General features: G+C 33.7%; 1 protein-coding gene across 4 annotated transcripts in view; it reads right to left on the bottom strand.

Annotated features, from left to right (window-relative positions):
* Nucleotides 1-4,436: 4,436 nt before the first annotated feature.
* SENP6 (SUMO specific peptidase 6) overlaps nt 4,437-14,925 on the bottom strand; it is a 106,878-nt gene continuing 96,389 nt past the window's right edge. For 3 of the 4 annotated variants that reach the window (XM_063097355.1, XM_063097356.1, XM_063097357.1), the window contains 4 exons: nt 11,241-11,329; nt 7,316-7,384; nt 7,059-7,209; nt 4,437-5,511 (listed from right to left, as the gene is read on the bottom strand). In XM_063097355.1, coding sequence (XP_062953425.1) covers nt 5,305-5,511; nt 7,059-7,209; nt 7,316-7,384; nt 11,241-11,329 — 516 coding nt within the window. In that variant the 3' untranslated portion in view covers nt 4,437-5,304. The remainder of the gene's footprint in view (nt 5,512-7,058; nt 7,210-7,315; nt 7,385-11,240; nt 11,330-14,925) is intronic. The other variant, XM_063097358.1, reaches the window with a different exon arrangement.

The following is a 14,925-nucleotide window of genomic DNA, read 5'->3' as shown; positions in this document are numbered from 1 at the left end:
CTTCCTACCTCAGGGCCTTTGCACAGACTACAAGTGCTATTACTTTCTTCCCTTCCCAGACTGTTCAGTTATGTCTACCAGTAGTTCAAATGTAATACCTTTGGGGAAGAGTTCCCTAACCTTTCCAGATTAGGCTATATTATCTTAATATACTCTATGCTTTTCCTGCATGACATTTATTTGCAATTATTAATTTGTGAGGCTGATTAACAGATGTCTTTCCCATTACACTATAAGGAAGCACCATGATAGGGGAAGATGGTATCTGTTTGGCTCCTTGTTTTATCCCCAGCACCTACTATGAAGTAGATACTCAAAACATTCATTCAGTATTTAAGGACTAATTTCTTTTCGTCTAATTTTTGATCAAATCCTCTGCTGTCACCACATATAAAGCTCATTATGACAACAGAATAAATTTTGTAATAGGCTTGAACAACTTGTTTTCAGTTATTTGAAGGGTTAAAAATATTGGAAGTTTAATATTACATTAGTAACAATATTTTCTAGCTTAAAAAGATAATGTTTTGCATAGATTTCTTTAAAAGAAAAAATGTTTCTAGGTATAAAGTTTGTCTATCACAGTTTAATTCTAAAGGATGATGGAGTACAAGTCAGGGGAGATTTAATCTAGCAGGCAAGGGGATCAGATATAAACTGAAGGAAAAGCCTCCAGATAATCTTTCAGTTCATTTTCATATTTTTACACAATTTCTACTTGTGTATGAGTTTAGGGGATTTAATGGCCTTACAAAAGATTAGTATGACCAAATCTGCTTTTTACTTAGAAGAATCCACTTGTATAGAAGAATTAGATTTGTAATTTTTCTATTACAAAGGTTATTTTCATTGTAATGGTTAAAGAAAAATGCCTCTCATGAAACTTCATTTTCCTAAAACCCTAGTCACTCATTTTCAAGTTTCCAAATCATACAGCCAACTATTAATAAAATGTTAAAAAAACCAACCAAACAAAAAAACTTCTTCAGCTCACAAACACCCCAAATAGTTATATGTCTTCCAATGATGGGTAATATTTATAAGGTTGTTTAAAGAGCCAGCCCAGGAGAAAAAGAGCAGGATATGGCCAAATTCAATAGTATGCTGTGCTCTCTAGTTTCCTCTTGTTTAATCATTCTGCACATTAGCATATTAGTCTCCCAGAAGTCCTGTAAAGAAATCTGCTTAACTTGGTTTAAACTGTTTTCCAAACTTACTTGGTCACAGAAATCTATTATCTATCAAAACTAGAGTTATTAAACATTGCTGTTTGTCTGCATTCTACAGATTGACTAGTCCAGAATTCTACTAAAAATGTAAAACCACCTTGCTTTTAGTGGTCCCATGACTCCTGGTGACCCCTGCTTTAAGAGTTCTGAAACTATCCATTTAATAATTCATCTTAGCATCTTATCAAGAGTTGACATATTGTTTTGTAATTTGCAAAATCTACTTTCTTCCTTTGAAAGTCAGGACATTTGCCAGTCTCTAACCTTTGAGTACTTTAATTTTTCAAGGTTTAGCAACAGCAATTTAATGACCTCATCAAACCAGTTCTTAATGGGAATTTGGGGGAAAGGAGATAAAGTGATATTTTAAAGCATTGAGGGAGAAAATGCAGACAAGCCTCATTACGTCTTAGACTAGCATCTGAAAGCCATCAGCAACACAGAGTAATCCTTTCTAACCAGTGGCTTGCCACAAGGTGAGCACCAAAAATACCTGGGAAGTTCTTTGAAAGTACATGGCACCGCTAGGTTGAGACCCTGGGTATGTGTTTTGAAAAGCTCCCTAAGTGATTTTAATGCACATTTCTAGATAGAAATCCTGCATTGGGATACTATCCTCACTGTAATCATTTGCAATAAGGACAATTTAACTGTAATCACTTGGGATAAGGACAATAAAGATGTCTAAGCTTTTAACTTTTCTGAGTGTTTCAGGCCATAGGTCGATGGCATCTTTCTCTGAGTACACTGCATCCTGATTTCCTTAATAACAGTTTAGGGTACTCTACAATTATTCCTTGATTTGGCTTACTAGAATTAAGATGGTACTGCTACTTTTCTCCAAGGTTCACTCACATTGCTTCCACTTGATCAACAAATTCTTTCTCTACGGGTAAATTTAAGTCTTGAAATAGTTTCATAACTCCTTTTTCTAGGAAAATGGCAAATGTACAAGAAACTCCTGTTGGAGTACTTCGGCACATTTTTTGGTAGATTACATTTCACAAAAGTCTGGTCTTGCCTCTGTGCATTTGACTGTTTTACCGGTTAACTATTCATTTACATCCATTGGCTAGACAGTCTGTAGTATGCCCTCGCAATAATCTCCTCCCTCTCCTTTTGTCCTTAAAGTGATCTACAGAGTAACCTCTTTATCTGTACCTCTTCTAGACATACAGCATTACACTTCCTCATCTTTAAGGGTTGTTTCTTCTGACCAAGTTGTTCCCTCCCATTACTATATTCCAGTAGCTTTTCTCCACCAACTCTTGATCATATATTAGATATTAAAATATGTTTTTATTATTCTTCAGTGAATTTAAGTACAATTTTTGATTTCTGGGAAATTAAAACTGTTATTCTTTTTACATTATATCTTACAGTTTTTGGGGATCACAGTTTTTAAAGAAAAAAATACTGAATTCATTTTGGTGACTTAAAACAAGATGTAACTTAGATAATCATTTTACGCTTTCAAATAAAACTTCCTATATTTAATTGTCTAAGAGTTTAAGCGCAGGTTACTATGCTAACTTTAGGTTTATGCTAACTTGAAATAAAGCCAGTAAGGGTTTTAGCTGTCTGAAGAAGGGACAGCAACATCAAAGAGAAGGGACTAGTTAAACACCACCTTTGCTCCACAAGAGCTGAGACACATACAAATTTTATGACAAGTAATCTAAAACTCTTCTAAAAATGATTAACTGTTATTCTATCCAACAAGAAAACCAATACACCAGATCTATCTAATTAGTTAAGACACCAGATACTTGTCATGCAGTTTCAGTGTCTAGTAACAAACCTCTAGAATTTAAAGTTCTGTTTCACAACTTCTAAGTACTAATAACATTTTAAAAGGTTGATATCCACCTTAAACTACATAGAAATACCAAAGTACACAATTATCAAGCGAATGTGCATACACACCAAAGATTCTCAAGTCTAGTTTTGGAGTTCAACCTGACAGCCTCCAAAGATTTCAATACATGTGTGTGCGTGTGTGTGTGTGTGTGTGTGTGTGTATATATTTGTTTTTTGCAAATTCATTAGTATAACTTTCAAAAGTAAAATTTCACGTAGGGTGAAAGAAATAGCGAATAGCTGCATATTCTATTTCTAGAAAGTTGACATACATAAATCTATATTTTTCATGTCAAATTGTGATTGACTTAAGTTGGCCCAAGGGACAAGTTGTATTTTAACCTTATCAAAAATTATCTATGAGTGCAAATTGTAGCCATTAGAAATTAAAACAAAAACAATTAAACATTTTAGAATAGTTTTTTCAGTACTTTCAAATTCTGAAGAAATGCAGTTTATATAAAAAATTAAATATTCCAATTATGCTTATTGCTATTAGGTTTTTATAAAAGTCAATTTCCACTTTTGTCTTAGTTTGATTAGAAATCCAAAAGTATTTTGCCATATTCAGTAAATAATAAAATTCAACTCTTGTTTGTCATATCTGAGATATTTAAAACATCTGAGCTAATAGCTCTAAGTTATTACTAAAAACAAAAATCAGAAATAAAAAATATTAAGATAGTTCAAAGTAATAAAGAAATAAATCTATCATTGATACCACTAATGATGACCTTCCTTAAGTTTACATTTTAGTATTTCACTTATGGAGTATGTCTCAGTAGATTTTTTTTGATTGTTGTTAACATTCCCATCCACCCCAAACACACCCATGGATTTTATTATATTCAAGAAAATAGACTAAAATGTTGGTGGCAATGCCAGAGATGGGCAAATTAGAAGTAATTGCTGATGATAAAATATGGCCTTTTTATTCTCAACTAGTTTTGTTGTATGTGCATTTAAAAATTCATTATTTAATAAAAATGCCTTTTAAAATATATATTTCAAATCTCAAAGTTAATTACCTCAAAGAAGGTAATGTATACTATTACTATATCATTTGAAAAATAATGAATAGTTTCTGCAGATATATGCAAGATACCTACATGAGTTGTAAACATGTCATCAAAACCATCACATTTTCGTATTTTTAAAAGGGAATTCAAAGTAGGAGATTTTTACTGCATTATGCAATTGATTAAAGACAGTACTTTTACATGTAAAAATAATTTACACTGAAAACTCAAGCAAAAGTCTGATACTCTGTTTATCAAAATAACAAGAACAAAATGAGCAATGAAAAAATAGCAAAAGCTATTACAAAAAATAGTAAATTCCTATTTAAATTCCTGTGTTTACACAGATAAAAATGTTCATCAATTAACTATATCATACAGATTGTAGCATACTCTAAGCTATAATACAGAAAGGTAACATGGATACTTGAAATTCAAGATGCACTTACCAAATAGTTTTAACCTGAGTCTTTTTGATGTCTTCAGAAATGCATTTGAAAATAACGTATGCAATTATAGTTATTTTTTATTAGTATAACTCAAAGTTGTTTTTCTTTGAATTGCTCTTACTATTGCCTTTTCTTAAATAGCTGTGTAAAATTTAAATATTTATTACATTTCTTGAGTTCTCTGAATACACGAGTGTATGAATTGAAAAGCTCTTACTTTTTTCCTTGTATACAGGCATATGAAGATGTCTTCTTTATTCAAACTACCTTAGATTTTATCTTATTTTCATATTTTGAGTTATTTTAGAACAATTGTAAAAAGTCAAAATATAAGTCAAAATATCAGTCATAATACCTGAATATTCGAAATATATCACCCCAATGAGGAACTATACAAGTTCATTAAAGAATATCAAATTAATCATTTCCTCCTATAAATACTTTCTTTTTATTTATTTTGTGTTTAGAAGTTGCAGTTTTAGGTACTATTAACAGAAAATACATAACAAAAGCTTCCTAACAAGTGAAAAAAATAATTATAAATGCTGGAAAAATTGGCCTCATTAACATATTTACAGACTTTTACTTAATACATACTCCTTTGGAAATTAATTATATGACATTTATACAAGCATTAACATTCCCCAATCACTCTGAATGGTGGGCACTTCAGTTCTTTATTGTCTATACCCAAAGCTGAAAGTCATTTTAGTTTCTGAAGGCAGAAATGACGGACAACAGAAATGGTCAATCTGAGACACTGTTGACATGTTCTGTTCCTTCGCCTAAAGATGTTTCTGTTGTGTAAGTGTCCTTAAGCTTCTTTTTCTCTTTGCTCTGATCTTCCTGCAGCTTCAGAATTATGTTTCGGATTTCTTCTCTTTTGGTTTTCATTCTTGGGGGAGGAAACCAGTTTGCCAAATTCATAGGTAGTTCAAAATTGAGAATTGGATTCTTAAAATAAAAATATTAAATGAATATTAGAAAATTATAACAACAGTTTAGTTTCAATCACAAAAGCACTTCAAAGTTAAAAATGATAATATCAGTAACTCATTCAATATGTATTTACTCATTACCTATCACATGCCAGGCATTTGCTAGACAATGAAGATATAAGACATTTTCTGCCTGTAAATCTTATCGTCTAGATCAGGGGTTGGCAAGCCAGCCTACTGCCTGTTTTTGTAATAAAGTTTTATTGGAACACAGTCACACTCATTTACACATGGTCTGGGGATGCTTTCACTTGACAACAGCAGAACTGAGAGTAGCAACAGAGACCATATGGCTGTAAAGCCTAAAATATTTACCATCTGGCTATTTATAAAAAGGTTTGCCAGCCCCAGTATAGGTAGATAATTCAAATATTTAAACAATAAATATGACAAGTATCATAACAGGAGAAGTATAGAGTATGATGAGAGAAAGTAATGGTTAAGAGAATGAGAATGAGAATGAGAATGAGTAGCTGTTTAGCCAGACAAGGAATGAAAGAAACAATGGGAAAGAGTATTCCAGGTAAGGAAATAGATATCAAGGCGTAGAGGAGACAAAGAACATTACACAATATGAGAAACTGAATGACATTCAGGTGGATGATGTATAGAATGCTAGAGTGAGAATGGTAGGAAAATGAGGCCAGAGGCTTGAAGAGGCATTGAATCAGGCAGGTGCTTACAGGCCACATGAAGAATTTTGGTTTTTAATTCAATAGCAAAAGGAAGCCACTATAAAATTTAAAGGAGGAAAGTAACATGATTAGTTTTGGTTTTTTGGAAAACAACCACAAAAAATAGAAAGCAGAAGGCATGGGAATCTGTTAGAGACTGGTGTAGCAGTTTAGAATAGTGATACTAGTATACTGGACTTAGAAAGTGACAGTAGTGATAAAGTAATGAACATATCTGACATTAAGTGATAGAAATCACAGGATTTAGTGGTTTATCCTCTGGATGGTGAATGAAGAAGGAGTCAAGATAACTGTAAAGAATATCCAAGAGAGGTGATGGGGGAACTATACATATGAAGCCAAAGGGAGAGTGAGGAAGGAATTGTCAATAGTGTCAAATGGTGCTGGCAGTTCAAAAACAATTTTAATATACGGGTAAAGATGAAGCCAGATTTTAGAGATTGAAAAGCAAGTCGGATTTGTGGAAATGGAGACAGTGAATATAAATACTTCTCAAGAAATACATCTATGAAGGGGAGAAAAGAGAGTAAAAGACGCAGTCTGAATCATGGAAGAGATTTCTTTAAGGTAGAAAAAGCCAGTGGAGAGGGTGGCTTGATCAGTAATGAAATGAGGTCAACGTGCCTTGGATTTGATAAACTATAAATACAGCATTATTATGCCTTAAAAGTTCTCCAGTTTGGAAGTTTTTGCATCCTGGAATAATTTTTGAAAATGATAGTTTTCAAACTCTTTAAAATATTTGCTCACTGTGTTTTTTACACTAACATAAAGTCAAATACACTATATCCAACAAACTGAAACCCACCTCAAAAAAGCTCTCTACATACTGCAATACATACACACCACAGTCACTGAAGTTGTTTTGCTGTGGTACTTTTGGATTAGAGCCCTTCATAACATCTTTGGAAAAACTTCTTTTGCTTCCTTTTTTAACTTCCCATTCCACTTCTAAATACCTGCAATAATGCATATATATGAAGAACACACACATATGTAAATATACGTAATTCCTCATCCCCACCAAAATTCAAAACAAAATGCAAAGTGTGATTATGAACTTACTCTCTCAGAATTTTGACAACATTTGACCGAGAAGGGCCTCTGAGTGAATCCATAAGTAGGATACAAGGTCTGCAGGGTAGAAATGACCAAAAATTGAATACTTCATAATGTTACAAAGGCACAAAAAGAATAAAAATGGTATATTAACAGTAAAATTTAAAACCCTCAAAATTCCCTTGGTATGCCTCAGTAAATATGGGGGGGAGGGTGAAATGAACTTCATAGACACATACAGCCTAATAATACTTAAATATCTATGGATACATTAAATATTGAATTATAGAATATTAGTTTAACCATACCTTAGTTACAAATATATTACACTAAAGTTCCATAATTGGTTCCTAAAAATACCTCAAAATTTGGAGGGAAGTCAAAACAATTCTGAAAATTTGAACAACCCCATGCTCCAAATCAACAAAAGTAAAAGAAAAATAATCCCATTTTTAACTAAAACCTATTATAGATAACAAAACAGGTAACCACCACATAAAAGAACTAGTTTAGAATGCAGTGTTTTTTTTGCAAGATTGCACTTCAGAACACTCTGTATAACTCAGGTGCAATCCTTAAAATTTCAAATCTATAAAGCTATGTTGTAAACCCAAGTAAGCAAGCAAGTTTCATGTAGTGTCAAAAATCCTGAAATATTTGAAGATCAAAGTTCTTCCTTGCTAAAATTTTACAGGATTTGGAGCAGATCTCTTAAGTATCCTAGGTCTCTATATTTTCCTTTATAAATAAAGCTTACTTTTCAAAGTCTCTCTCTCTCTTTTTTTTTTCAAAGTCTCTTAATAAAGTCTCTGCCAACATTTTCTATAAAAAAGTCAAAGGAGACTAAGTCTAGAGATAGTGAATACTTCACCTAAGAAGTCTGCAGTTTAGTCTCAGACAAAATGTACTTCTGAAAACCAAAAGTGACTCCTTCATTTGGTGTTCCCATCTGGAACATGTCCTGTATAACTGCCTTGAGTCACTCCACAGCCTTCATATAGAAGCTATGGAGGCTGGCCGGCTAACTCAGTTGGTTAGAGCATAGTGTTACAACACTGAGGTCAAGAGCTCAGATCCCTCTACCAGCCAGCCACCACCCCCCTCCCCCATAAAACCCCAGCAGCATCTATGGAACCAGTGTAAACTCCAATCCTTTGTTTCTATTTTGATATACAGGCATACCTTGTTTTATTGTGCTTTGCAGATATTATTTTTTACAAATTGTAGGTTTGTGGCAATCCAGTGTTGAGCATGCCTATCAGTGCCATTTTTCCAACAGCATGTGCTCATTTCATGTCTCTGTGTCACATTTTGGTAATTCTAGTAATATTTCAACCTTTTTCATGATTACTATATCTTTTATGTTGATCTGTGATCAATGATCTTTAATGTTACCACTGTAATTGTTTTGGGTTACCATGAACCATGCCCATATAAGGTGGCAAACTTAATAAATGTTGTGTTCTGACCGTTCCACCAACCAGCCATTACCTGTCTCTCTCCCTCTCCTTGGGTCTCTCTATTCCCTGAGACAAAACAATATCTAAATTAGGCTACTTAATAACCCTACAATGGCCTCTAAGTGCTAAAGTGAAAGGAAGAGTTGCACATCTCTCACTTTAAATAAAAGCTAGAAATGATTAAGCTCATTGAGGAAAGCATGTTGAAAGCTGAGACAGTCCAAAAGCTAGACCTCTTGTGTCAGTTTAGCCAAGTTGTGAATGCAAAGGAAAAGTTCCTGAAGGAAATTAAAAGTGCTACTTCAGAGGACACACAAATGTTAAGACTTATTGCTGATATGGAGAAAATTTTAGAGGTCTGGATAGAAGATCAAACCAGCCACAACATTCCCTTAAGCCAAAGCCTAATCCACAGCAAGCCCTAATAACTCTCTTCAATTTATGAAGGCAGACGGAGGTAAGGAAGCTGTAGAAGAAAAGCTGAAGCTAGCAGAGGTTGGTTCATGAGTTTTAAGGAAAGAAGCCCTCTCCATAACATAAAAGTGCAAGGTAAAGCAACAAGTGCTGATGTAGAAGCTGTAGTATCTTAGAAGATTTAGCTAAGATAACTGACGAAGAGATGAACAGATTTTCAATGTAGATGAGACAGCCTTATATTAGAAAATACCATCTAGGACTTTTGATAGCCAGAGAGAAGTCAATGCCTGGCTTCAAAAATTCAAAAAATATAGGCTGGCTCTCTTGTTAGGGCCTAATGCAGCTGGTGACTTTAAACTGAAGCCAATGCTCATTTACCATTCTGAAAATCTTAGCACACTTAGGAATTATGCTTAAGCTATTCTGCCTGTGCTCTACAAATATAACAACAAAGCCTGGATGATAGTACATCTATTTACAGCATGATTTACTAAATATTTGAAGCCCAAGTTGAAACCTACTGCTCAGAAAAAAAAGATTCAAAATATTCCTACTCATGCACCTAGCTACCCAAGCACTCTGATAGAGATGTACAAGGAGATTAATGTTGTTTTCATGCCTAATAACTCAACATCCACTCTGCAGCTCATAGATCAAGGTGTAATTTCAACTTTCAAGTCTTATTATTTAAGAAATACATTTCCTAAGAATAGCTGCCATAGATTGTGATTCCTCTGATGAATCTGGGCAAAGTAAATTGAAAATCTTTAAGAAAGGATTCACCATTCTAGATGCCACTGAGAACATCTGTGATTCATGGGAGGTCAAAATATCAACATTAACAGGAGTTTGGAAGAAGTTGATTCCATCCCTCATGGATAACTCTGAGGGGTTCAAGACTTCATTGAAGAAAGTAACTGCAGATGTGGTGAAAGCAGCAAAACTAGAATTAGAATTGGAGCCTGAAGATGTGACTGAATTGCTGCAATCTCATGATGAAACTTTAATGGATGAGGAGTTGCTTCTTATGGATGAGCAAAATAGTGGTTTCTTGAGATGGAATCTCTCCTAGTGATGATGCTGTAAACATTGTTGAAATTACAACAAAAGATTTAGAATATATAAACTTAATTGATAAAGTAGTGGCAGGGTTTGAGAGGATTGGCTCTAATTTTGAATGAAGTTCTACTACGGGTAAAATGTTATCAAACAGCATCGCATGCTATAGAAAAATCTTTTGTGAAAGGAAGTCAATCAATACAGCAAACTTCACTGCTGTCTTATTTTAAGAAATTGCCACAGCCACCCAATCTTCACAACCACCACCCTGATCAGTCGGCAGCAATCAACATCGAGGCCAGACCCTCCACCAGCAAAAAGATTGCCAACTCGCTAAAGGCTCAGATGATTGTTAACATTTTTAGCAATAAAGTATTTTATATTTTGGGAGGCAGCTGGCCAGTAAGAGGGATTGAACCTTGGACCTTGGTGTTATTAGCACCATACCCTAACCATCTGAGCTAACTGGCCAGCGCAAAAGTATTTTTTAGTTAATGTACGTACATTGTGTTTTTAGACATAATGCTATTACACACAACAGACTACAGCATAGAGTAAACATAACTTTTATATGCACTGGAAACAAAAAAATTCATATGACTCAAATTACTGTGATGTCAGGAACCGAACCCACAATATCTCTGAAATATGCCTGTATAGTGTTTTGGAGCAGAAAACTATATATATTTATATGTACATACACAGAGATAACGTATGTCAAAAGGAATAGTGGTTCACTATTGAAATGTGCGTGTGCATATGTGCATGAGGAAGCTGGAAAAATTGGCAAATGGAGGACTAAAATGATTTCCCATTCTCCTCTCCTTAATTCCTGGATATAGTGTGCCCCAATTTTCCTCACTGACCCAGACAGCATTTGTTGAGTTTTGCTTAAGTATTTGTTTAAATAAAAGCTGTCCAGTTATACTTTATTCTATGAGTGTTCTTAAATAAATATTATTATGTACTTTGTAAGATATACAGTCAATACTTACTGTTTACAGATGGTAGGCTTTAAATGCCACTGTCCTATTTCTGAATTGCAGTTGTCATCAGCAAAGAATCCATCATCACTACTATCATCCTATAAAAGACAGCCTACTGTTAGTACTGGAAATATGCAATCTAAATAACTAATACCTCAACAAAATATCACCACTGGGGACAAAAATTTTTGTAACAAACACATAAAAAAATCCTTCTGTGTAGGTATTAGATGTTAGAAAATTCTATGTGTTACTCAACTCCAATTACCTAATGCTACAACAGACATTTTTTTTTTTTTTGTCTTTTTTGTGACCGGTAAGGGGATTGCAACCCTTGGCTTGGTGTCATCCGCACCGCACTCAGCCAGTGAGCACACCGGCCATCCCCATATAGGATCCGAACCCGTGGCGGGAGTGCTGCTGCGCTCCCAGTGCTGCACTCTCCCAAGTGAGCCACGGGGCCGGCCCTACAACAGACATTTTAATGGGGGGAAAAAAAACAATCAGAGGTTTACAAGAAATTGTTATATCTATTCACTCAATTTAGAGTAAATCTTTAAAGACTGAATAGATTATGTCTGATTCTTCTCCCATCAAATACTACTGCTTTAATATTAATTTCTTTTTACAAAAATTTAGTTCATTGGCTAAGACAGCTGTTTCGCAATAGGACACAAATAACTTATATTTGGTATTATTTTACATGAGTAATTTTTCACATCAGAAATATTTAAAGAGTTTTTGGAAACACTGTTTTCCTTGACAAACTCATATATCCACTTCACTTGACAGAAGATAGCTTAAGGACATTGTGTCTTATTCTGTAGAATGTAAAATTCTCTTCAATGTAAAATAAACAAGGCTTTTTTTTGAGAAAGTTTCTGGCAACTTAAAAAATGCAATAATCAAATTAGGAATAACAGTAGGTAAGTGCTATAACTAAAGGAGTCTAAGAATAACTGCTCATTATAAACTACGAATGTAATCCTTATATATGTTGAAAAACTGTATTTTATAGCCATATGTTGGAAACCAAGGAATATCACAAAAATGGCTTTTGTTCACGAAGATTAAATAAAAAGGAAAAATGGTCCAGTATAAAACCATCTTCAGCACTAGACAAACAACTCAAAGTTTGTCCTAAAAACTAAAGAAAGGTCAGAGAATTAAAGAAACAGTATTTTGTAGCATTCTTACAAACTTTTCCCTCAATATAGAGTTCTCTCTTTTTTTTTGGTATGAGTTCATTTATTAAAATATCTAGAATGAGCAATTTCATACACACAGAAAATGGATTATTGGTTTCCAGGGGTTAGAGACAGGAAGAGATGAGAAATTTCTGCTAATGGGTATGGGGGTTCCTTTATGAGGTGATAAAAATGTTCTAAAATTATATAGGGGTGTTAATAGCACAACTCTGTGAACATACTAAAAACCACTTAATTGTACAAAGTGATGAATTTTTTTATATGTGAATTATAACTCAATAAAGCTATTATTTTAAAAAGTTATGCAAGGCTACCTCTGCATAAGGAAGTATTGAATATATACTACATGCCCATACAGTAGTTAAGAGATTCTACTGCATACATAAAACAAGATTAGGTTTCTTTGAAGAAAGAATAATTCAAAAAGTAAAAAAAAAAAACCTAAAAAAACTAAATGGGAAAGCATTGTCAGTTCTGAAGGTGTTATAGATATGTGTTCCAAAATCTTGTAAGGTTCTTAAATATCTGTGTCTTGATATAAATGCTATTGGTCATAATCTTGGTTATAAAAAATGTATCAAAAAACTAAAATTTTGCTGATTAAAATGTGAAAAATAAAATCAGTAAAGGTGTTGGAAAATTAAGTTTAAAAAAGCTTCAGACAGTGGAACCAAGAATACAAAAATAAAAAGAATAGATAAGAGATAAGGAAATAAAATTAGTCCAGAAGTGTCTTAGTAAAACAGAAAACATGAAAAGGAGATAAGGAAGCAATCAAAGAAATAATAAAAGAAAATTTCACAAAACTAAAAACCAAGAGTCTCCAAATCAAATGGACCCAGCAAGGGTTCAATAAAAAGAATTTTAAAATGACTTGCCTTAAGGCATTGTCTCATGAAATTCAAAATATTAGTTACAAAGAGATAATCTTAAATTCTTCCAAAGAGAATAAACATGTGACATGCAAATGTCAGAGATAAGAATGGCATCAGACTTATACAGTAATATTGAAGGTCAGAGTGGTGGAAGATTGGCTTGAAAATTCTGAGGTGAATAAATTTTAATCTAATTTTAATCTAAAATTCTATATCTAGGTAAACTATCAAGCAAATAGAAGGATAACACGAACATTTTCATAGTGCAATTTTTAAAAAAAATTAACTTTCATGCATTCTTTTTTAAGAAGTTACTCTAAGTTCATAAGAAAAATGAAGAAGTAAACCACAAAAGAAGAAACAGATTTCTATTTAAGAAAGTAGTTAAGAAAAGTGTTCAGATGACACTAAGAAACCAAGTCAAAGGAGCCGAGGGATGAAGCTGTGAAGTATATATGTATAAAAATTTTAAGTACGACTGCTAGATTATGTAACATGTATGTTCTTTTAGAAAAATTCTGACAGATGTTTGAAAATCTGTTAGGAAAACTGGTTAGAAAACAATGGTAGCTAGGTATAAATGAGAAACAAGGCAAAAATAAACTAATTATTACCACCCCCTCCAGCAGAGAAGAAATGTTCTACCAGAAAAGAAACATAATCATGGTACACAAATTGACCCAGCAATAAACCTATTTTCATACTCATAATGATGGAAATATTAACTATCTACTTAACAAAAATTATGATGTAATTTTTTTCACATCAAAATAATCATTATATTCAATAATATACACTATCATTGCTATCTGTGGCCCTTGCCCCTTTCTTCCTCCCCCCCTTCTCACTTCTCATAACTTCAGTTGTCCTTTAGAAAGTTCAATGTGTGGGCCGGCCCCGTGGCGCACTCGGGTGAGTGTGGCGCTTGGATGCGCAGCGGCACTCCCACCGCAGGTTCGGATCCTACATAGGGTTGCGTTCCCCTTACCGGTCACAAAAAGACCAAAAAAAAAAAAAAAAAAGAAAGTTCAATGTGTTATTGTGAATGTTGTAATGTTGTATCTTTCTTTCTTTTATTTATATGTTTATTATTTTAGCTCTCACTTAAGAGTGAGAACATATGGTACTTCTCTTTCTGTGCCTGGCTTATTTCACTTAATATGATTTTCTCAAAGTTCATCCAAGTTGCTGCAAATGGCAATATTTCATTCTTTTTAATAGCCGAGTAATATTCCATTGTGTATATATACCACATTTTCCTTGTTCAGTCTTCTGATGATAGACATTTAAGTTGGTTCCAACTCTCAACTATTGTAAATAGAGCTGCTATAAACAAGGGGGTAGGGGGTAGGTATTTCCTTGACATGATGCTTTCCATTCCTTTGGGTATATACCCAGCAGTGGAATTACTCGATTGTATGGCAGTTCTATCTGAAGTTGTTTAAGGAATCTCCATACCATTTTCCATAATGGCTGCACCAATTTACAATCCCACCAACAACTGTAGGAAGATTCCCTTTTGTCCACATCCTTGTCAGCATTTGTTGTTCTCCGTCTTTTTGATGAAAGCAAATCTAACTGGGGTGAGATGGTATCACAAGGTGGTTTTGA

The sequence above is a fragment of the Cynocephalus volans genome, chromosome 5 (genome assembly GCF_027409185.1).
Source record: "Cynocephalus volans isolate mCynVol1 chromosome 5, mCynVol1.pri, whole genome shotgun sequence".
In the NCBI taxonomy this organism is placed as follows: Eukaryota; Metazoa; Chordata; class Mammalia; order Dermoptera; family Cynocephalidae; genus Cynocephalus; species Cynocephalus volans.
The sequence above is the reverse complement of the archived record's forward strand: the minus strand, read 5'-3'. Positions and strand labels throughout refer to the sequence as shown.